General features: G+C 47.8%; 1 protein-coding gene across 17 annotated transcripts in view; it reads right to left on the bottom strand.

Moving 5' to 3' along the window:
- DCUN1D4 (defective in cullin neddylation 1 domain containing 4) overlaps positions 1 to 24533 on the bottom strand; it is a 71307-nt gene extending 46774 nt beyond the window's left edge. For 2 of the 17 annotated variants that reach the window (XM_072749016.1, XM_072749013.1), the window contains exons 1-3: positions 24391 to 24533; positions 3965 to 4035; positions 3746 to 3785 (exon numbers count right to left, since the gene is read on the bottom strand). In XM_072749016.1, coding sequence (XP_072605117.1) covers positions 3746 to 3785; positions 3965 to 4035; positions 24391 to 24415 — 136 coding nt within the window. In that variant the 5' untranslated portion in view covers positions 24416 to 24533. Of the gene's footprint in view, positions 1 to 3745; positions 3786 to 3964; positions 4036 to 5421; positions 5491 to 9418; positions 9533 to 10011; positions 10036 to 15028; positions 15908 to 17914; positions 18966 to 21880; positions 22497 to 23290; positions 23363 to 24062; positions 24129 to 24390 lie in introns of those variants that run through there. The other 15 variants (XM_072749021.1, XM_072749018.1, XM_072749020.1 and 12 more) reach the window with 15 other exon arrangements.
- Positions 24534 to 25024: the final 491 nt, after the last annotated feature.

The raw sequence follows: 25024 nt of genomic DNA on the forward strand, positions 1-25024 counted from the left end.
TAGCGTTAAAAGAACTTCAGATCGGGCAGCCCGGGTGGCTCAGCAGTTTAGCGCCGCCTTCGGCCCAGGGCATGAGCCTGGGGACCCAGGGTCAAGTCCAACGTCAGGCTCCCCACATGGAGCCTGCTTCTCCCTCTGCCTGTGTCTCTGCCTCTCTCTCCTCTCTGTGTATTCTCATAAATAAATAAAATTAAAAAAAAAAAAAAAGAACTTCAGATCACTAAAGTAGATCTAAAATAGTTCTAAAGTGATCAAGCTGCTAAAGAGAACAAGTGAAATATTCTGTTAACTGCCTATATTTTCAAATAAATCAAGTAGTCAGTGAATTCTTCCCACATTAAACAATTAAAAATACTGCCAATGTCTTTCAGCATACTTATTTTAATATTTGGTCTCACAAAATCTATTTCAAAGAGCAAATCAAACTCATCTCGATCAGACTAAAGGCCCTTTAGTGACTACCCAGCTTTGTTTTGACAATAATTCAATTAAACCTGTTATTTTTAATAAACAGTATCTAAGTAGGTGTTCCAATGCCTTTTCTTTTTTAATCTTTTTGTTTTGGGGGCTCAAGAGATCTAAAATTAGAGAATTTGTCTGATTTTTCCTGTAAGTGTCAATGCACGTTCTAATACAAAAATCTCACTAACTTTTCGTTTGAGTTTGTTGTATCATAACCTTGTTTCACTTAATAACATTTTACACGGTTCCTTCTGCTGCTTCAGTACTTATCTAGCTATTTCACCTCACTATTCACTGAACAATGTCACAAAGACATAGTGATTGCAGTTGATAAATAAATCACATTTGAAAACATCTTTCCAGTACCTAATATTTTCTTTCATTTCCTTGAACAGATCATTGAACTACTTGCCTGCTTGAGTGAAACTGTTAACGTCTAAATGTGCAATTTTTATCCTATTTAAGAAAAAACTTTTTTCCATTCCTTTCTCTCTAAATACTCATTTCTGAAATCTAGCATCTTTTTCCTTACTCATTTTTTTTTCCCTCTCCATTTGGCTTTTTTTTATATTCATTCCCTGTAATTTAGATTTGGGGCTACTTGTCCAAGAGTAACTCTCTCTCTCTCTCTTTTTTTTTTTTTTTGGTAGGAGAAAGACTGAGAGCACCAAAGAAAAGTGTCAGAAGAGACACAGCAGGAAGAGAGCAGCCTCTCTCACACTTGGGTTTGGCTCTTCCACATAATTTCTTACAGATACTGCTGAGGCCACAGCTGGGCCAAAGATTCAAAGCAGCATTAGGGTGATCAATGTTCTCAGATCGCTAAACATCATGGATTTTATGTTGTTCAAGTTCTTAAAGCATACTCTGTCAAGTATGGTCCTCACAGGTGATGCTATAACCAAATGGGGAAATGTTAGAGAAAGAGATATTCTAAGAAATGACTAATGCTAATTGCCACCAACCGGCATATACAAGGGACCAGGCACTGCACCAGCATGTTACACACCAAACAGCACACACAGGCACCGTCCCCAAGGGTGAAAAGAGAAGGCATGAGGCCAAATACATTTTCTACTTTCATTTTCTTAATTACAGGTTCCAGTTATTAAATCACCACATTTGGGTTAAATATTTAGATATAACATTACTATAGTAACAATATTCATTTGAATCCAAAGTTCAAAGTTAACTACACAACGTAAAGATTCAGAACTTAGATGTTTTACTACCTCAGCTAAAGAAGAGACAAGACAACCTCAAGGCTGTACCAACACAACATTCATTTTTAAATCAAGACTGCAAATCCTCAGAGCCCACCAACGTTCTGGTTCAGAACTGGAGACGAATGTGCTTTAATTCTGAACTATTAAAAGCAGCCCTGAAAATTTTATTTCAGCATCATTGGTAGCAGCCAAGTTAAACACACTTAAATGCATATCAGTAGGAGGCTGCAGATATATTATGATATACCCATGAACTTGAAAAATGCGGAGACTTTAAAATATAAAGCAGATGCTTTATAAATGTGCTACTATAAAAAGATCAAGATACACAGAGTGACAAATACAAGAGGCACATATAAACATATACTTTTGTGGGAGGAATATCCCCATCGGCAGGGAAACAAACGTAAGAATAGAAGAGTTACCTCTACAGAATCAAATGTGGAGTACTGGTGGGGTGGGGAAGCTGGGGGTAATAAATTGGAACAGAAATTTTCATTTTTTATTTTATACCTTTCCGACATTTCTTTTAAAACCATGTGCATACACTGTTTTCAAAATGTATTAAGTAAATTGTTTTTGATTGTCCTTGAGTTGATTCACTGACACAGAAAGATCAGGTGAAGGGAGCCCTCTGTGGCCTGGCCTTCTGGAACACTCCGGGCACAGACTCTGCCCCCCCCCCCCCCCACCGCCCCCTTTTCTCACTCCTTACCCTGGAAGGAGGAGTGTCTGATCTAATTAGTGATCCAGGGAGAAGGAGCTGAGCAGAAGGGCCCACAGCCCTTCCTGAACTCCCTTTCAGACTGGCCGGCCAGCAGCAGCTCAGACTCCTCCGCCGGAGGGGGGACAGCAGTGTGCTGGCCTGTGCATACCTCGTCGTGGCAGTGACTAGATGTAGGGCTGTCTAATTCAGGTGAATACAGGAAAGCCCCCACATTCTTGCTATACATCTAGGCTATGTTTTCCAACAAAACTGTTACTTCGATCTCCATCTTGCATCTAATTTTCAACTGATTCTGAACCAATCTAGAGGAGAGGGTGAGACAGCTCTAAATCCCCCAAGCCCCAAGATATACCATTAAATGAAAAAACAAAGATGCTGTGTAATATGTACAGCATGATCTCACCGATGCTGAATTTCTAAAACTACTATAAAACGGAAAGAACGGACATGAAACAGCATACCGGGGGAAGGCTGGATGGGAGAGGAGGAGGAGGACTGTCACTTTTTACTCCATTCACTTTTGTGCTGGTCAAAATTCACCAGCAAGCACGTATTCCTGGATCACTGCAGTAATTTTCAAAACCCTTTAAATATATTTTAATAATTTTTGCTGGAAGACGTAATAACCACAGATCAAGCACACATTTCTGAACTTCACAGGATTGTCAACAGTTTAGACAAGCGGTTCTCAAAGTGTGGTCTCCTGCGCGGCTGCTGCATCGGCATCATGTGAGAGCTTGTTAGAAATGCAAACTCTGGGGCCCCAGCCCAAGTCTACAGAATCAGAGACTCTGGGGGTGGCGCCCAGCAATCTGTTTTAACAAGCCCTCCCCAGCTGATTATAGGCTAGCTGAAGTTGAAGAACCACAGGACTAGAGAACGGTTTATAATAATTGTTTCAATTTTCCAATTCCTAAATCCCTAAGACCTACACAACAGATACATGCACTCCCCTACCCACTTATCAAATCATGTTTCATCTCAATCCAGCAAGCATTTGTGGAATACCTTTCAAACTGCACGACTGGAGTTTTTAGTGTAAACTAAAATACTTTAGTGAAGAAACAGTACCGTGAGACTGCTAGGGAATATTCCCAGCCAATGTAAAGGGACTGAAGTACTCTGACATAAACCAGGGCCCCATGACAGAGACACGCCACCGCGAAGGAGCTAGAACATGGCTTCCTTCCTACACCCTGAAAAACATCCTCAACCAAGTAACAACTTGTTGGTGTATTACAACACAGATCACTCTCAGCTAGTACTTCTCCTTCATAACTTTCTATTACAAAGCTTATTTAAAAGTAAGTAGTGTAAGCATTAAAGATACCTGTTGGGTGATCGTCTTGGCCAACGTCTTCTGTTAGATTCTGCAAGAAATGGGTTCATTAATACCAAGAAATCACGTACCATATAGCAAGTTTTAAGATTCGTCAACATTTCTATAAACAGACGATATCTTAGTATCTGTGATCTAAACTTCTACCAAATACACTTAAAACAACTACTTTAAACGGCTGGTAGTTTTGTCTTTAAAAGGATGACTTACTAGCTTATTAAGAGTGTGGTAGATCTTATGAATATTTGCCAGTGTTGAGAGATGAGAGTTCAGCTGGAAGTCTTTAAAAGAAAAAGAAGAAAATTCAGTGTCATTTATTTCCCATGCTGCCAGAAGACTGTAAAAGAAGAAAACTCAGAAGTGAAGAAAAACAAGTGTTTTGCTACCATTGAATAGTATCTCCATTAATTTGACACTTATTAAATGAAATACAACATGCAACTACTGACCTCTTAGAAATAAAGTCTGGCAATAAAAGTTAAATTCCCAACCCGAATGTTTAAGTTCATGAAACTTTCATGGGAACCATAAGGCAAAACAAAAATCCCTCAGTAGTTGTAAAATCCTACCAGCAATGAACCTGAACATAAGAGAAAAATGTCAATAACGTCAGCAAATTAAACAAGTCACACAAATAGAAGAAAGATCTCAAAAGAAACGTGTTCACTTTCTCTTTCCCTTTCTCTTCCCCAGAATTACTAATACAGTATCAAATCAAGCTCCTGGCAAGAAAAGAATAGAAAAGCATCTCAACCATTTGGCATTTATTGCAATATATTTATTTTGTTGGCTCTTATACAAGAGAGCGAGCAAAAATGGAACCTAAGTCCCTCCCCTCCCATCAAGCAAACACAGACAAATCAAAGGATTACACTGCAAGCTGAGTCCACGAGCCCAGAGCCCAGTGATGGAGTCTATAGTTACTTGCATTGCAATATTAAAAAGTGCCACAAACCCAGGAACACAGAAGCAGAAAATCATGCTCATAAACCTGTCCAAATCAAAGAACGTATCCCCCATCATCCCTAATAATTTCAGGATTACATGCTAAATCATACACACATCTTAGAATCCCACACAACATAAAACTCTCAACTGTTAGGCTTTTGCATCTCTAATTTCCAACATTTCTTATGGCCTGCATGCGTGTTAGGCTACATAAATGGAAGTTAAAATTTTACAAATAATTTTATATCTGAATAAACAAGTATTTTTGTAAAATATCAAGATTTACACTAGGCTCCTTTTCTTTACTATCATAAAGATTAGTCTGAAAGTAACCTTGAAAAGATACTGTAACTCCATGAGTTAGGCCATTCTGATAAAAAAAGAGAAAAAAAAAGTTGCCTTTCACTGGAATGGTTTATGTGGGACATGTATTAGGTGCAAAGAATAGACCAAAGAGCAGACACTACAATACAAGTTTTCTGCACTAAGCTGGACTCAGCTGCTGCTCCGAGTCTGGAAAGCGAGCTGACTTCCCTGCCAGTGTTTAGAAAGCTTTACTTTGCAAAATTGTGCCAGGAATCCAGTTCTGGGCTGGCCCGCAGAGCAGAGGGGCTGGCAGGCAGCAGAGCCTCTGGCATTTACACGTCACTGTCAGGAGCAGCAGACAAACACACGCTTGCACACACACATACACACACACATGCACGGCTCTGACCCACCTGGCGGCAGATGCTCCTGTCACAGCCATTGAGAACTGCCCAACTAACCAAAATTAGAGGCTGAGAGACAACCAGAGCAGGGCCTCCGACTCTAAATGAGCTTCTAAATGGGCTTCGAATATAGACAAGTGTTGCTTGTTTAGCATCTGAATGGTTTACCCATACTTAAGGTAAATGATGGCATAATGTGGCCCAGAATCCTGATTTTTCATCTTAATTAGCACAGTTGCACAGAAAAGGTTTAGGAAAGCATGTGGAGTAGGTGTGTGCATGTTTATTTACTTATGTTCATAATTAATAAATATTGAGTGGGGTCTCTAAAGCTAGAAGCAACAGTGCTCTTCTGATCCACGAGAGGCTTTGGGGATCCACACGCAGCCCTCCTGACCCACATTTACCACCACACCACAACCGCCCCTTTTTTGTACTCTCTCAATTTAAAAATCGGAAGACAAATTATACATTCCATCATCATCTCTAAACTAAACCCTGAAATAAAATTCTGGCCCCACCCAAAAAAAACACAAAAACTGTCTAGATTCTCTCTTCCCTGAGGCCACATGGTGTGGGACAGAAAAAGGGGCTTGCCAAAGACCATTCAACCACTGAGGTTGCCAGATGCTCCCCCCATGCTGTACTTTCTCACCACCCTGATGTTAATTCAACTGTCAAAATTCATATAAAAGAATCTAAATGAGGGGCGCCTAGGTGGCTCAGCTGGTTAAGCATCTGACTCTTTGATTTCAGCGCAGGTCACAGTCTCAGGGTTATGAAATTAAGCCCCGTGCAGGGCTGGGTGTGGAGCCTGCTTAAGATTCCCTCCCTCTCCCTCTAGCCCCTCCTTCAGAAAAAAAATCAATCTAAATGAGTTAAAATTTCTAACTCCTTCTACATACAGAGACACACAGAGCCCCAAACAAAAATCACAGCCAAAATACACTTTGATTTACAACCTCTCTGTGGAGTCTGAAAGCGGATTTGAATCTCAGGTCTACCAGTTATTTAACCTAAATCTCGATGTTCTCATCTATAAAATGAGATTATAATGCCAAGATGTGGCAAACATCCATTATAATGTCTGGACCATATTAAGTGTTCAATAAAAGAGACCAATTATCACATTTCGCTTATATCATTCTCCATACCACACTGCTATCTAAAATGCTCACTGAAAAAAACAATAAAATAAAATATGAAATGAAATGAAATGAAATGAAATGAAATGAAATGCTAACTCCCAGAGGTCCAAGTCAAGCCCCATAACAAAAACTCCAAGGTTGGGGTTCCTTCTGTGACTGAAGCAGGTGGCCTGCCTGGGACGTCTGTACAGCCTATGATGGCATTCCTGTGTTCATACACCACAAACTGATGTTCACAATGATGGTCAAAGATAATTTCAGCACAGAGGGAAAAACAGACAAGAGCATTTAAGACCAGGTTCTACATATGAACTTTCACTTCCCAGGCAATGCAGATAACAAGGCTTGTATCGCAAATCACACAATGCACTCAGCGATTCTCCATTTCCACAGCCACTGTCATCACCACCTACCTCATCATCGCTTTGCCCAAAGGAAAAAGAAAAGGGGAAAGAAAAGAAACCAGCAACATGAATAATTTCTCTTCAGCTTCACCAAGGTAAGGAACAGCTAAGGAAGGCACACAAATTCAGACCAAAAAAAGACAAAAATGGCATTAAAAGATAAATCCACAAAGGTTAACACATATTGAATTTATGGTTCATGTGTTCAGTGCTCAGGGCAAGTAATAGACCTTGAAATCTAAAATAGATTTCGCATCCTTAAGGAATAGATGTTAAGGCTAAAGATCAAATACTTTACAGAGAACGTATTTAGGAAAGCACTAACTGATTCATAAAAATTTCCTTCTGCTCATATTTCAATTCCAAAGGATAAATGCTAGGTTAAGTCACCTTTATTCCATGATCAAATGACTCTCCACAGTAAAGCAGTGACTGGGTTTCACTCTCCTGTGTGACATGCAAACTCTATATCCTATATTGAAAGCAAAAACTAGCTCTGCAAAAAAGTAAGGACTGTTTAATAAACAGCTTGCCTAAATTATACTCTGGGTATTCTTAAAACAATCGACAAACGTTGACTGGACATAAAGCTTCCTGGGTTTTTGTTTTTTTGTTTTGTTTTGAAATTACCATTTGCTGTGACCTACATAGAATAAAAGAAATCCCACACACCCCCCATGACACTGAGTGTGTGGGGGTGAGGGGGAGTCCATGTCCCTAAACTACCCTAGCATAGGGTTTCACAATATAGACAGACACAAATATTAGGAATGAAACAAGTCTGCAAGTTCAGACAATGACCATCAACCAAAAGAATCAAATTTTAAAATTAGCAGTCCTAAATAGGAGTTTACTAGGAGTTTACTTCCAGAAGAAGGTCAGAAACAATTTAAACTCTTAAAAATCAAATCCTTTCCTTCATACCATAGTCACTTGTAAAATAGAGCTGGAGGATGATCTCAACTGTAACAGCAACAAAAAGCAATTAAATACACACAGGAATAAATAAATATGTAACATACACATAAAAAACAATAAAAATTTCCTGAAAGACATAAATGTAGGGATATCAGAGATATTACAGCGCTGGAGTGGAAAGACCTGGTATTGTAAAGCAATCACTTCCCCTTTGCACCAAACTACAAATTAAATGCAATCAAATTCCTATTCTTCCTGCTTCCCAGATCTCCACCCCAAAAGAGGTGGAGAAAAGGAAGAGAGGCAGGCAGATTGATTCTAAAGTTCATCTGAAAGAATAAACATGCTGGCCCTGCCAAGAAATTGTTGAAAAAGAAGAATGAGGAAGGACGTGCCCTATCAGATAGCGATCCATAGTATAAAGCAGAGGTCGGTAAATTCTTTGTAGAGGACCAGGGCGTAAACATTTTTTAGCTTTGTGGGGCCTTGCCATCTCTGTTGCAATTACTGGGCTGGGCCATTATAGCTCAAAGCAGCCATAAACAATAGATAAACAAATGAGGATAGCTGTGTTCCAATAAAACTTTATTTATAAAATCTAAGTGGTAGGCCAAATTTGGCCCTGTGGACCATAATTTGCCAGTGTTTGGTATAAAGGCACATTAATTTCAACAAAATGGTACAAGTGCAAGAAGACAAATCAATGGAAGAGAGCTGATAAGCACGTGCATAGGTATAAACACACATGCAATTAATATATGATATGGCATTTCCAATCAACAAGGAAGAGACGACCATTCAGTAAACAGAGGGGCAACTAGCTTGCATGTGCAACAGATTAAAGTTAATTCCAACCTCAACCAAGTTACAGATGGAAGGGGAAGGCATTCAAGGCAAAAGAAAATCCCTTATCTTTGGTACAGGGCCCTGGAGGCTCTGCCTTTACCCATCACTCCCATCTCACCTCCTACCCATCCTCCTTGCTTACTCTCCTCAACCACAGTGAGCCTCCCGCTGTTGTGTGAATATGCCAAGCACACTCCTACCTCAGGACCTTGACACGTGCTTTGCCTTGAGCCCTTTCTCTCTGGTGGTAACATGGCTTGCTCTCCCATTTTACCAGGTTGCCATTCAAGTATCACCTTCTTACACACCGTTGCCAGAACAACAAACAGGACCCCTTCTTTGACCTCTATCACCTTCCCTTGCTTTCCTTTCCTTTTTCTTTTCTTTATATCACAGATTTGTCACCTTCCTGTCCCATCGAAGTGTAAGCTTCATGGAAGCCAGGACCTGGCCTTGTCCACTACTGTATCCCTTGTACCTAGAACAATACCTGGCACATAACAGGTGCTCAATAAACGCCCAATGAATGGATGCAAACACAGGCACCAAATCGTAATTTCGATAAGTTCAGGGCATTTCAAGTGCATCCACATCATGTGAGCTTCAAATGTTGAGGAGCAACATGATCAAAGAGGAAACTCATAAGGAAGGCAAAGGTCAGAAAATGAAGAACCTGCGAACTCTGCTTACCAGTTTAATCTCCGAAGGCCTTGTACCTCCAACTGGGCCACCCGAGGGTATGCAAATCAACCAGATAAACGTGGCACACTCAAGCAGCATCAACTCTACTCAATAGTAACTCCCCTGTAATGTGTTACATGAACACAAAAAACGTGATTATGGCACAAGACACCCCGAGCTATGTCTGCTGGGACCCCATGAGTACAATTTAATTCACTGAACCTCCGCTATGGCGCAATGCTGGTGGGGAACTTTGAGAAGTACTGCTGTGAGGCTGGGTGCTGCACAAGTGTTGAAGTCGGGCATTTTTTTTAGGATTTCTCCGAGGCCAACGTATGGTGGGGAGATGGTGAGTGAGTGGCCTGGCTTGGGAAGGAATGGCCTCTTGCAAAGACTACTGGAAACGACTGAGGCCGGGAAGGGTTAGGGCCTTAATGAGTCAGTGGCAGTACAAACAGAGAGGACCTACACTGTGGGCAGTGGGGCAGCAGAATATCCACACTGAACTCACTCAAGGTCAACTTTATTCAGTCCCCCCACACCCTCCCCCAAAAAAAAGAGAAAAGGAGGGGAGAAGACAAGATATTTCAGTTGTCCCGTACCGGCCCTTCATTCTACTTCATGAGCTGGAGACAGGCACGCAAATCAGTTTCCACGTGCCCATCATACTTTGTGCATCTCACAACACTGTATGAGTCTAGTATTTAAAAAACGTATTTTCCATAAAACACGGTCCCTAAATTTGCAAGCCAGCTGCTTCAGCTGGTGCGCCACCGAAGAGCCAGATATCCGTTCCAGTGCTGGAGGAAAGAACCGGCTGTGCTGGATTGATCTGAGACAACCCGCAGCAGGGCACCTTCTGACAGTGATATTCCTAAGACAGGTGATTTTGACCTTACAGATGGACTTAGGAACTAACCTCTATACAAAATATGATTGTACTCGGAGGAAAAAAAACACTATTACTGTCTGTATTTAGGAGATGAGAAAGAGGAGTTCAGTGTTTCAGGTCCGTTTGGCCAATTCTTTTACTGGCTCAGGCAGGCTCACACAGCTCACTGTGGCCAGGCTGGGAATGATTCACTTCTAATTCCTAATCCAAAACCCATTCCTCCCTTCTAGCTTATTTCTTATCGGAGCAAAAAGCGATCTATCTTCATGCTCCATAAAAGGAAAAAAAGCAACACCATTTCCCACCCAAAGTTAATAATGAAGTACACAAACTTAGAGTAAAATTTTCTTAAAAGTTACTAAAACTGGCTAAATCTAAAACAACCTACCGATTAAAAAAAAATTTATTTATTTTTGCGGGGGGGTGGGGAGCAGAGGGAAATGGAGAAACTTTAAACAGACTTCACACTGAGCTTACGTGGGGCTCAATCCCAGGACTCTGAGATCATGACCTGAGCTGAAAGCAGGAGTCAGACACTCAACCCACTGTGCCACCCAGGCTCCCCCACCACTTTTTTTTTTTTTAAGGGAAAAAAATGTGCAGAGGTGATACTACCAACACCACCAATGTTATTTTGATTTCAAGTACACTTTTCTTCTGAGCACTAACAATCAGTAAAAGTATTTTATTTTTTAAGATTTATTTATTTTAGAGAAAAAGAAGAGCGTGCGCACATGCTTGCAGGAAAAGGAGAGGATGAGCACAGAGCCTGACACGAGGTTCCAACCCAGGACCCCGAGATCATGTCCTGAGCCAATATCAAGAGTGGGATGCTAAACCGATGGAGCCACCCTGGTGCCCCTACAAGGATTTTATTATTAGCTAAGCTCTAGTTGGCCCGTCGGTGAGCAAAGCTCTTAGGTGTAAAGGTTTGTTGTTGTTGTTTTTTTTTTAAGATTTTATTTATTCATGAGAGACACAGAGAAGCAGAGACATAGGCAGAGGGAGAAGCTCCATGCAGGGAGCTTGATGTGGGACTCCAGGATCATGTTCTGGGCCAAAGGCAGGCACCAAACCGCTGAGCCACCAGGCACCCCACCCCGGTGTAAAGGTTTTTAATGCAGCACTGTGCACAGATAGGTACTCAGTAAACGCTTCTTGATTACAATGAAAATGATGAACTAAAGCAGTAGAGGCTCTTGGGGAGGGGAGGGACAGAATAATGACCAGGTTATTGACAAAAAAGTGAAGCCAAATCAGACAAAAATTAAAGGTTATCAAAATCAGCATCTGTCCTGAATGCTTCTGGGCCAGAACCAGAACATGATCTAGCAGAGCAGAGCTAGGGTCTCTCACACTGGGGTTCGGCATGGAATGCTCAGGGGCTAAGGTACAGGTCACGGGGCCCATTCCCCTGAAATGTCAACTTTACTCAGTGATAAGGAAAAAGGAAAAAACTCTTGTCGTCAAAGTCAAGGGTATATGATAGCTGAAATGTATTCTTTAGGTTTGCCTTGACTCCTCCTTTCCTCAAACAGGAGCCCTCCTTCCCGTGGCTTTCAGACAGAAGGAGGCCAATGATGTCAAGAGGAAACCCCTGCCAGCTTACAAAGAACATGTAACAACGTTTAATTTCAATCAACAAGAGTTTGGATTTGTTGCTGCAGCATAAAAGAAAAAAGGAAAAAAAAAAAAAAGTCCTAAACAAGTCCTTACAAGGCCATACATGATCTGACCTAAGTCATCTCATTCCATTATCCTTGCTCACTCCATTCCAGCCCCCTCTTCCTTGAACACTCACGTGAATTCCTACCTCAGGGCCTTTGCGTCTTCTATGCCCTCTGCCTCCCTGACTCCTGGTGTTCACAAAGCCTCGCCGCTGACTTCGCTAGCTATTCAAATGTCACCTCATCAGCCAGGTCTCTCCTGACTCCCTATCCAAAGCAGCACCTCCACCCCCCAGCAGCTTTAGATTTCATTGCTCTAATGTGGGTACTAGGTTTGTGGGTCAGCTTCAGACGACATGTGCCCTTCTTTGTGAGAAGTAGGAATTTCTTTATAAAATGGGTAATAGCGCCTGCCCCACAGGGACACCGTGAGGACTGAATGAGTCCGTGATGGGACCGGCTGGGAACAGCGTCCGGCACAAGGTAAGCATGGCCTGGGTGCCGGCTGGGGTGCCGGAGTGAGCAAATGGCCTGCCAGCCGCCCAGCGTCCTCTTCCCCACTGTCCACACCAGAACCCTGCTCGCTAATTTAGCTTCTTAAAATTAATCCAGTGGCTGCACATCAGAATCACCCAGGAGGCTTGAGGAAGGCGGCCAGGGCCCCAGTGCAGGCCAATTAAATAAAAGTGGGAGTGGGGTCATTGATTTCTCACTCAGTGGCCCAGATGGTTCTATATGCAGCCAGAGAGGGGAGTCCCAGCCCCACCCCGGACTCGGTCCCCAACCCGCTGGGGCAGGCAACCTACTAAGGAATGGAATAAGCTTGGCACAGAACACACCAGAATCCAACTCATTCACCGGTACCCCATCAGCACATGGGAAAATAAAAAAAGCTCAAGATCCAGGGAAAAGATTGTAAAACTGAAAAGCCAGGTGAAAACGAGAAGACCCCAAACAGCAAAAGGAAGGCCTTCAAGTCATTCTCCGCCTCAGCAGGTGCTGGCCACTCGGGGGCACACAAGCCAGAGGGGAGGCCCGGAGAGGGGGCGCTGATCACGGTGGGAAGCAGGGCACCGTAGGTGACTCAGCGTTTTCATGGAGCACAAGATCCAAAATCGAAGCCGTCCGAGCAAACCGCCGCTGGCTTTCTCCTTCTAACTCTCCCAGGCCCCATAAAAGAGGCTGCGAGGAGATGCCACCCGCCTGCCTGGCAGAGGCGGCCTGCACCCAGCCCCCCCACCACAGCCTGCACCTGTGGGGTCCCTCTCAGGAGCCGGCCACTGCAGGGCACCCTGTGTGCTGCCCTCCAGCTGTGACAAGGTGCAAGGGGCCCTAGACCCGCCCTGTGCCCCGCCCCACGCACCCAGGAGCACAGATCACTCGACAGTTCAGAGTGAAAACCGTCCTCTGGTCTCACTAATGTCACCAGAGTCCTGATGCGCTGGCATTGGAAGGGCGTGGGCTACAGTCACAGCTCTGGGACATTCCAGCTGAGCGACCCTGCCTGTTGCCCCAGCTGCCTGTGCCTTAGTGTCCTCATCCGGACAGCTGCAGCGACGGGCCCCCCTTCGCATGGACTGAACATGGACTGAAGCGCCGCCTGCCAAGCCCTGAGCACGGGGTGGGCCCACACCCAGGCGCCCCTGAGGGTTCACTGCTTCACCCCCTGGTAGTATTAGCACCTAGAAGAGGCTAAGACACACCGAACCCAGAAAATGAAAAAGTAAAGACAAGGCAGAGGGGATGACAAGGTGACAGGTCTTTAAAAGTTATGACACCAGGGCACCTGGAGGGCTCAGAGGTTGAGCACCTACCTTCAGCTCAGGGCCGAAGAAATCAGTTTTTAAATGCCCGGGACTCGATCCAGGGACCCCGGGTCCCACGTCGGGCTCCCCGCAGGGAGCCTGCTTTTCCCTCTGCCTGTGTCTCTGCCTCTCCCTCTGTGTGTCTCATGAATAAATAAATGAAATCTTTAAAATAAAATAAAAAACTACGAGTATGACATCGAGAGCCAGTTGTCTGGACTTGAATGTACAACCATCCTTCTCAGCTTCCTGTTTAATTAAGAGCAAATAATTTGTGGTCTAATTGTTGGGAATGGCATTAAAGGGATTGAGAAAGACAATGTCAACTATGGGGGCGGAAAAAAGAAGAAAATAACTTCATGGGGCAGCCCCAGTGGCCCAGCGGTTTAGCGCCGCCTTCAGCCCAGGGCGTGACCCCGGGACCCGGGATTGAGTCCCACGTGGGGCTCCCTGCATAGAGCCTGCTGCTCCCTCTGCCTGTGTCTCTCCCCCTCCCTTTCTCCCTCTCTCTCTCTATGTTTCCCATGAATAAGTAAATAAAATCTTTAAAAAAGAAAAGAATAGAATTTCAAAGATGTTACACAAAAACATGTTAGTAGCTCTACTATAAGGTAAAGGGGTTTTTTGTTTGTTTTTTGGGGTAAGATTATTTTATTTGAGAGAGTCAGAGAGAAAGGGAGCGAGCACCCACATGAGTGGGGAGAGCGCCAGGGGGAGAATCTTAAGGAGACTCCTACTGAGCGCAGAGCTCAACACAGGGTTCGAGCTCACAACCCGGGATCGCCACCTGAGCCAAACCAAGAAGCAGGTCCCAACTGACTGCAGCCCCCAGGCACCCCAAGAGGTAACTTTTATGTTTTCTCGCTTTTCTGCAACATTGTATGTCCCGTATTTAAAAATAACGTGAAAAGCATATTTAGGAAGTAGTTAACACCTATCTATTTAGAGTAAGATGTAAGAAGACTAAACTGACGGTTTCATTAGTGAGTTAAGAAAAGGTGTGCAGTACTTTTCTTTGCCATAATCAGCCCCCCCGTCAGAATCAGTTTTTAAATGCCTGCTGTCATTGAGAGGAAGGCGGCAGAAATGAGGGGACAGGAGCGCTGGAAGAGGAGGAGTTCCTCCCACATCCTGATGCTGCTGGACCCATTCCAAGAACAAAAGAACCAACAGCAAAGTGGAGCTGATCAGATCAGAAGCAGTGCTGCGCGTCCCGGTTCACGGGCCAAAGAGGAAACAGGGAATCCCAATGTACCTGCAGGGCCGCCCTAAGAACCAAGCCAAAGCGGCGCCGGAGTAGTATAAGCCTGGTGGCGGTGGCGCCCCCAGACCCTGGAGTATGGAGGACTGCGTGCAAGTCTCAATGCACCACACAGAGGCTGCGTGACCTGGAGAAAAGGAGTTAACCTCTCCGCACCTCAACTTTCTCATCTGTAAAATGGGGGTGCTGACAGCCCAGTCATCAGCAATCCTCAGCCCCTTCTCACCCTTGTTCCTCCTCTCTCCCCAAGTCCCACCTTCTGGGATCTCCTGCTCCCATCCTCCCCTTCCCGGCCTACTCACAAGCTCTCCCTGGTCCCCCCTCGCCACCCAGCCCTGCTCCGTCCCCCACACCCCAGGCCTACCAAACTCCCATCCTCCATGCTCTCACCCATGCTGTCCCCTGGGTTCCCTCCACCCCCTGGGCTGGGAAAGCACCCTCCCACCGCAGGCCCCTCCAACCCAGGCACACCTAGACCTTTTTCTTCACACGGGACAATTTGAAAAGTGAACCCCACAGGGTGCAAACTAACCCTTCCATGAAGTCGAATTTTAACGGCTTCCCCTTTGTTTCCAGAGCACCCAGGGCATCCAATGGACGTAGCTGCCGTGGTGCCACATGTCACCTGTCCGGTACCTCTGGGCCTGCACCACTACACCTAAGGAAGAAGCCCCCACCTGGCAACGAGAACCCCTCAAATGTTTGATGACTGGCTAAGTGAGGGAAAGCCCCACTTGGTTCTTTCTGATAACCTCTCTTCCTCTCCAGGGTCTCCTTTCAGGGGCCCCCCAGGGGGTTCAGTGGTTGAGCGTCTGCCTTCCGCTCAAGTTGTGCTCCCAGGGTCCTGGGATCGAGTCCCACGTCGGGCTCCCCGCAGGGAGCCTGCTTCTCCCTCTGCCTGTGTCTCTGCCTCTCTGTGCCTCTCATGAACAAATGAAATCTTAAAAAAAAAGAGGGGTCTCCTTCCAAAGCCTAATGAGGACAACATCGTTACACAGCAACTGTTAGCCATAAAATCAGAAGAAAGGGCCAAGCACCTCTCCAAACTATGTTTTATGTCATTTAATCCGTGGGATGGCTCCGATCTTGCCTCCTGCTTCTTTCTCCCTGCCCAGCCCCCATCTCCACCCCAAGCACACCAGCGTCTTTGCAATTCCTATTCCAGGCCTGCTCCCGCTCAGAGCTTCTGCTTTCACCTTCCCACAGCCTGGAATGCCCCTCAGTCCCAGCAGGTCTTAAAACCTGACCCCCGCTATTCAAATCCACAGCACCCTCCACTGCTCTCCCCTGGCCCACACGTCTGCGTGCCCCACCCCCTGCTGTATTCCTTACCTACGGAACTCACAACCATCTGACACACTATCCGGAACTCACAACCATCTGACACACTATCCGGTCTACCTGTTTATTTGCCTCCCTGCCCTTTGCTGGAATCAGAACTGCATGGGAGACGAGGAAGGGCCTCGTATGTGGTAAATGCTCAATCACCACTGAGGACCGAACAAGCCCTACTCTGCGGTCGGTATGCCTTATGCGGGAGGACCACTGACGTGCACACGGTAGCTGAGGAGTAACTTGCCCACTGTCACACAGCTAATACCTAACAGAGCAAGGATCTGAATCTAGGCATTCTGACTCGAAGGCCCACACTTACCTCTCATGCCTTCCTGTCTCCCAACCTGACCTAGATAACAATTAAAAGACATCATCACATCCATGGAGCAAATCCTAGCACTGGTACCTTTGGGCCATACAGAACAGCCATCCACTGGAAAACTTCAAAAGAACAAGTCATTTCAGTCCAGATAGTCCCATGTGGTAAATCATTACCAGATTTATAATTTATATAGCACCGATAGTTTTTCTTTGGATTTAATAATTCAGTTTTTAAAAAGGGGAGGGAGATTCATCACACCTTTTTATACTGTAATATCCCCCACGAACAGCAAAATGACAAATCATCAACTAACGTGGACACGGTCCAAGGTGAAATGTATTAAAAGCCAAAGATTGTGGTAGGAGGTGGTGAAATACGGCCTGCGAGGGGGCACAAGGGAACTTTTGGGGGAAATGAAAATGTTCTGTGTCTTAATTTTAGTAGTGGTTACACCGCTAGAGATATGTATCCAAACTGATCAAGTTACACACTTAAAAAAGGTACAATTTTATATTATGTATATGATTATAAATAACTAAAAAAGCAATAAAGATTATCAGGAATTTTAACTAATTAGTCTACCCCAAAAGAGCCACAAATAATATTTCCATAGCAAATACTCCCAAATTAGATCCAAAAAAAAGCAATAGAAGTTATGCGTTAGCTCCTGAGCATCACACCTTTCTCTCTCTCTCTCTCTCTTCTCTTTTTAGGACAAAGAGGTGACTGGAAAGACAAGCAGTGAAGAGCTCTAACGAGGTCCAGCAGGGTGGCTGCCGTGCGGCTCAGAGCCCACCTGACCACCGGCAAGGCAGCGCCCACAAGTGACACCCACGATGTGCCCCCTCTTCCGTCCTTTGGGTAACCTCCGGCCGCGACTCTAGAGTCAGGTCAGGCCCATCACTGCCCTTCTCCACACGCGCCTCTGCACGTACTGACCAGTGCCAGGTATGGATGCTGTACTGATCAGAACTCTTAGTTTCCAGCCTCAGAAACCAACTAGCCAATGTAAAAGAACAGGGATTTCATTTTTAAAGGGCCATCGGGTAATTCACAGGTCTAGGCCACCCAGAAAACCAAGCCACACAACTCGAGGGCTTGAAGCAGAGCACACTGACACAGCCTGAACTGTCCTGGCCCCTGGGACCACAGCTGGCAGCTGCCCCCACCATCCACCCTCCCCAATGGCCTCCAGGTACCCCCGGCTTCTGTCCAACACTCACCTCCAGCTTCAGAGTCACACTCCGGTGGGTGTCTCTGAGCGGCCCTGCCTGCAAAGGTGGGCATTTCCCACGCAGAGAAAGAGCCAGGGCCCTTGAAGACTGACAATGCCCACCATAAAAACAAATGGATGACACGCCACCTCCAGGAATACTAGTGATACAGGCCAGCAGGTAATAAAAGGGTTCCAAAAAAAAATATTTACAAAAAAAAAAAAATCCTCAAAGAGAGACATAAAAAGAATCCTATCCAGAGGTAACGCTATTTGGGGAGGGTGGGGGTCTTTTTCATACCATTTAGTGTTGTACTTAGCATACCACTTAATTTCAAAGACCTACCTTCCTAAATTGAAAATGACTCGTTAAGAGTGTTTTCTAATTAAAAGAAAAATAATTCAAACCTGGAATAGCAAATACTTCACTACAATAAAGGACACAAATCCTTAGATCTGAAGCAGTAACGCGACGATTGCTAAAAGACAGGATTCTATCTAATGCATTTCAATATCTTTTTCTACTTAAAGCATATTTTTTAAATGTATGTTTGCTTAACATGCAGCTATTGCTTGAAAGAATAATTCTCAAGAGGTCCTTCTCCTAACCTGAATCTCAGAATAAGAAAAAAGAACAAGCTATGAAAAGCTATTAACACTAATTCAAGATGACCAACTATAAAAAGATATCCACATTAATGTCAGACAATCAGAAAATTCACCTCCAACTAACAACGTTTAATTTCTAAATGAAGAAAGCCTTCCAGTGATCTCAACGTATAGTTAACATTATGAAACAAACCCTAAGGACCAGAATCTGGTCATAAAACAAAAAGAGGGGTAATGTCAGACCTGTCAAGTCCTGCCTTAGCCTTATCTTCACAAGACTGACACACCAGATCTGAAATGAAAGCATGCATTTTCACACGCAGACTCCTGGCCCGTTAGCACATCACCAGCATTTTACTTTCTCCCAGACAATTTCTCCACGCCACAGTCTTCAGAACTGACATCTGCATGTATTTAAAGAGAAATATTATTTAAATTGGTTTGCTTATGGCTGACTTCGTCCAAAAACAAGACAGAATGAGTAAGAGGGAGTTTGTACTCCCTGAAGAAAAATCCCAAGACAATGAAAGACGACTCGGAAGCACGCTGAATAGCAGGAGGGAGAATTAAAATTTTCCAGATAATTCACTATTTAACAGTTGACCATTTAAGTGCAATTCAATCCCTCTTTGAGGGCCTACTTTGTGTAGGCCATCATGGATGATAAAGTGGACACTAAGTAAGACAGTCCCAGGTCTCAAGGGGGTAATAATCTAATTGGGGAGAGGACAAATAAGTCAACATGCAGCTATTGTTAAATTAGGCAGAACTGAGAACCGAGGCAAACCACAGTTCGGAGAGTCAACGGAGGGCGAGAGTGGGAAGAGAGGGAAGAGGAACCCAGAAGAGAACAATTCCCCAGAAATAGCACTGAGGCAGCGGGCAAGGAGGTAGTAGTCTGCCGGCGGGGGGCGGGGGCGAACAACGACGACAAACTGAGCTTAACCCCACTAGCTGACTCTACCCCATGTGTGGAGAGGTCTATATTTCCTTAAGCAAATGGAAGCCCTCGAGGTTTTGTGTAAGGGAATCCTAAGGACAAAGATGATGTACCTGGTAACCAAGGGGACAAAGAGGAGGATGAGGCTGGCAAAAGCTCTGAATTTCATGACAACATAAGAAAAGACAGGTCAGACCCAGGACGATGACAGTAGGAAAGAGTTCCATAAAGCATGGGAGGCGATGCAGTGTCTCTCTTACCACCAGCCAAGAAAAGAGAGGATGAGAAATGCTTAAGTTTCCACCCTGGGTTATTACATGAACTGGAGCTTCATTAACTAAATGAATAAAATTAATTAGCCTTTTTTCCTCTTTGTTTTGACTACTACCAGGAAGCTCAGAGCCAAATATATGGCCTATTTGTAACCTACGGCAAGCATTTATGTGCAGCCTGCAAATCTACAATTTATCTTCCTTCTCTTATTTATTTATTTGAGAGGGAGAGAGGGAATCCCAAGCAGACTCCCTGCTGAGTGTGGAGCCTGACCCTGGGCTCAACCGCAGGATCAGATCCGATCAGATCCGGAGATCATGACCTGAGCCGAAATCAAGGGTCGCACACTTAACTGACTGAGCCACCCAGGTGCCCCTATTTCCCTTCTTTTCGCAGGCTTTTATCTATACTTAGCACGTCACCTTTAATTATTTTCAAATGAGAAAAAAATAAATCAACAGATTTAAAAAAGGTTGAGACCAAGCCAGAGATAGCTGGACAAAGTAGCTGGCTCAGGAATACAACCTGTGGGCTGCCAACCCAGAGCATTCTCCTCACTGTTCCACCCTAGCAAAGGCCACATCTCACAAAAGAAGCTGAAAAATGCCAGACTTTCACTTTTTCAACCTTCCTTACAAGGAGCAGTGCCATGAAATCAGTTCTACCCAAGACACTGATGGGGAAGTCTCCAAGGTGACCTTCTAGAAGACTCCTCCCTGCTAAGAGGGAATTACAAGAAAACATCTTCCTTCCGTAACACAGGCTTGATGTCTGGGGCTGCAGCAACCACACTGCCAACATGAAGCAATGAGCCTGAGGCTTTCCATAAGCCAAACACTAAAAACAGAGGAATAAAAGGATGCAAAGAGCCTAGAGTCTTCAAACACTGAATGACACAGTCTGAATGATTTCAGACACTGCACCAGCCTTACAAACCATCTACTCTCTATACTTCTTGCTACTGGGCAATAAGAAGTTCTATTATTTATGCCATTTTTAGTTGTGTATTGTTAACTTGCCAATAATTGATACTATACTGGTCAAATCATGAGGTCAGTTTCTGACAGGTAGTTTTTTATCCTGCTGAGTTAACAAGATTATTATTGAGATGAGAAAATGCAAAACACATATTATTAGTCAGAAAGAAAGCAGTATGCTTTAAGAGCTGCTGGGAGCAGCTAAAGATAAAAACAGAAAGGGATGTAATGATAAATAACATTTGAAAAAAAAAAAGTGTGATCAAGTATCGATGGAGCGCTTCTTGGAGGCCGGAACAGAGAAAGGAAAGAGTAAATGTACAGACGTCCTCTGAGGCAGAGAAAATGAGGGAGACTTTCTTTTCTGGCAATGTTATGTTATAGACATGATAACTTAAAAATCCTTTCCAATACAGAACAGAGGAAAAGGGGCATCTGGGTGGCTCAGTGGTTGAGCATCTGCCTTTGGCTCAGGGTGTGATCCCAGGGTCCTGGGATCAAGTCCCACATCGGGCTCCCTATGTGGAGAGCCTGCTTCTCCCTCTGCCTGTGCCTCTGCCCCTCTCTCTCTGTATTTCTCATGAATAAATAAATAAATAAAGCTTTAAAAAAATACAAAAACTCTTAATTAAAAAAAAAAAAGAAAAAAGACCACTCCAAGGTCAAAAATCAGAGGAACCTAAAATCCACAGCATAAAGTCTAAACTGATCATGTTTAGAAACCTAGGGTTGGGGGAGGGCCTGGAGGAGAGAGGGGCTCTGTGTGTAAAGGGCACCTGCCCTTTGGGATGTAACAAAAATAAAAAAGGGAAAGAAATGACTAGACTAATATTTTCTTTAAAACACCGTCTTGAAGCCAATCATAACTCTTGCTTCCAACCTTGTACACTTTACCCTTCATGTGAACAAATTCTAGCATTAAGCGTGTATTTTAAAAAACATGTCCGTATTACATATTTACATATCACAAAGGGCTTCCTGAACATTTCATCGTAAGATCAATGAAATGTAAGAGAAATTTTTTCCTGCAAAAAAAAAAAAAAAAAAAAAAATCCATTGCCCGATTTTTGAGCCATTATTTAACCATCAACCACTTAATCAAGTAGGCAAGTTCAGCATATATATATATATATATATATATATGTATATATACTAAAAAGCTTCCAAATCTTATGACCTTTTGGTAAAACAGCATCATTAGGATCCTTAGAATATCCTCCTTGGGACTATGCAACCGACCGCCACAAGTTTCATCAAGACCTGAGAGATCACACAGAACCAGTCCGTCCTCCCCAGCTCATCTTACTGCCCTCACATTGCACGTTCTGTAAGGCACAGACTCAGCCCACAAATGGGAGGGGACGGCAATGGCCTGGGAGGAGGCGCTGGGGCCCTACAGCCGGGAAGGTGGGCTCCAGTGGTAGAGAGGCAGAGGGAAAGGCATTACAGCTGCAGCTAAGAGCAAAAAAAAAAACCACCAGGAGAACCTCTCCAGCCCCCCCCCCCCCCCGGTTTACCTTCTGCTACCCTCATTCGCCTCCCACGCAGGCCTCTCCCAGCCCTCCGCTCCCCTCACGCGGGCCTTCCGAGTGGGCACGGCTCCACCCTCCGTCACTCACTTCTAGACCATCTTCTCCCACAGAGTCCCGGCGCCGGGCGGTCCACGCGGCCCAGGAAACACCCGCGCACACCATCTAGACGGTCTTCACGGCGCGCGCACGGGAGTCCCCCGCGCCCCCAGCCCCGCCCCCCGGGAGTCACGGACGCCGGAGCCGCCGGAGCCACCCGACCCCCGCGTCCGAATCAGCCCGGGCCGCGCCGCGCCTCCGCGCCTGCAACCCGCTGCGCCGGACGGCGGAGGACCGAGCGTTCACCCCGCGGACACGGCCACCGCCGCAGGCAGGCGGGGTAAGCCCCCGAGAGGCAAGAGCCCCGGCGCGGAAGCGCCGCGCTGGGCTCGGTCCTCCCCGCCCGCCGACGCGGAGGAGGTCCGGGGACCCGCCCCGCGCCCGCGCCCGGGGAACCAGAGGGGCTCTCGGGGCTCGCGCGGTCCGCCGGGGAGAACGCACGAGTTCGCGGCGCCGGGAGGCTGCGAGCGGCGCGCGGCATTCTGGGACTCGTTTCCACAGTTACCCACGTGCACCCAACCCAACCGCGGCCCCGCGCGGCGCGGACTACAAGTCCCAGAATGCCGCGCGACCGCCTTTCCCCTTCACACCCGGCCACCGGAGCCAGACCCTAAAGGAAACCCCTAACGCGTCCTCCCCGCAAGCCTGGCCGAGGTCGCGCCCCGCGGCCGCGGCGCGGGGCTTCGGGCCCGGCCCTCCCTGCAGGGAAGCGGGTCCTCAAGCACCAGCGTCCACACCTGACGACCAGAAATTAGACAACTGCGTCACAGGCTGCCAAACCCACGGACTGCCTGGGACCCCAACACCTCCCCTGCGCAAACCCCCCCCCCCCCCCGCGCACACACACACACCCCCGGTCTGCAGGGCCCGACCCCTCCGGACCCCGCCGCGGAGAACCCGCAGCCCGCGCCCCGGCCCCGCCTCCCGGTCCCGCAGCCGGAGCCCGCGCCAGCGCTGACCTCGCTTCCCGCCGCTCTGGGGGAACCGCGGCCAGCGCCAACCTCAGGGCACCTCCCCGCCCCCTCCGCCGCGGCCCCGCCCCCTCCGCGCCCCACACCCCGAAGCTCAGGGCTCCCCCTTCCAAGGACCCCGTCTGGGTCGGGGGCAGGGACCACCTCCCAGGAAACAGTCTCACACCTTCCCCCCCACGAGCCCCGCGCGGACCGAATCCGGACTTGACAGTCCTCCCCCCGCCCTGGCCCCTCCCCACCCCCCTCTCCTCCCAACTAGCTCTGCACCCCCACCGCACCTCCCCTACCCCTGCCCCCATCCTGCACCCCAGAGCCTCCCCGCCTCCCTCCCCTCACTCCCCAACACCTGCTCAATCCTATTAAACCCCGACGCCTGCCCCCTCTCACCACTCCCAGTTACCCCCCCACCCTCCCGACGCCTCTCCCGCCCGCCGGACGCCCCAACTATCCCATCGCACCCCGAGCCCTCCCGTTACACCGGCCCTCGCCTCGGTGCCCGCCCCCCGCCCCCCTGCCCCGCTCGGCCGCTGCCCCCGTTCCCCCACCGCATTGTTCCCCCCGCCCCCGCCATCCAGCCCTTCTCCCCATTGTCCCCGCCCCCGCGCTCCCCTCGCACTCACCCGCCTTTCTCACGGAGCCGCCCGCACCGCTCAGCCCCCAGGAAATCCTCACCCCTGCGCCCCGCCGCTCGCTCCCGCTCCCCCTGCCCGCGCCGGTGCCACCCCCGGCCCTGCCCGCCAGCGCCCGCCGCCGCCTCCACCTCCATTCACCCCGGGCACTCCGGTCCCAGCCCTGCATCGCACGTCCCGCCCCCCCTGCCCCCAACACTGAAAGGGAGCCAGTCCCCACCCCCTCCCCCCGCCCTCCCCGGCAGGCCGGCCCCTTCCCCCCGCCCGCCCCCGCCCCCGCCCCCGCCCCGCGCCGCCCGCAGCGTCACCGCCCGCCCCGGCCCCGGGAGGGGAAGGGGTGGCTCCCGGGCAGGGGCTCCGGGCGCGTTTCGGGACAGGAGGCGCGGGGCGGGGACTGCGGGAGCGGAGCGGAGAGTGTCGGCCGCCGCCGGCCGCGGCCCGCTCGCCCCCGTTACTCACTGACAGCGGCGGCATCCGAGTGCATTTTCGGGCAGCTCACACCCCGCTCGCCGCCCCGGCTCCCGCGCTCGCCTCGCGGTCCCCCCACCGGCTCGCCGCACCTCGGCTCGGAGCGGAGGACCAGCCGCCAGCACTCCGGGCCCGCCCCCCTCGGCTCCAGCCATTGGCCGAGCTCCGGCCGGGGGCCCGCCCCCCCGCGCTTCCCATTGGGCGAAGGGCGAGCGGAGGGCGCCGGTCCGGGCCCGGCAGGGAGGCCCCGCCCCGCAGGGCCCCGGCGATTGGCCCGGGCGCCGCGTCCGCGCACCGCCCCCGGCGGAGGCCACGGGCTGGGGCCGCGGGTTGGGCCCGGCTGCTGTCACTCAGCCCCGGGGGTCCGGGAGCGCGTGTAGGGGCGAGGCTGGGGAACTGGTCCACCTTGACCCTGAAGCCCCGCCCCGCCGCGGGCGGGATTGGTGGAGCCGCAGACCAACCGAGAAGGACGGGTCGGCTTCTGAAACAAAGCACGCGTGGTGGTCCGCGGGGAGCCGCGGGGCGCCAGCGCGGTCGGGGCAGCGCGTGTCCCGCTGCGAGGACGGGGGGCGGGGCGGGGCGCGCCCGGACCTGGGGCCCCCACTCGCCTCGCGCGCCCCGCGGC

This window comes from Vulpes vulpes, chromosome 2 (assembly GCF_048418805.1).
Source record: "Vulpes vulpes isolate BD-2025 chromosome 2, VulVul3, whole genome shotgun sequence".
Lineage (NCBI taxonomy): Eukaryota > Metazoa > Chordata > Mammalia > Carnivora > Canidae > Vulpes > Vulpes vulpes.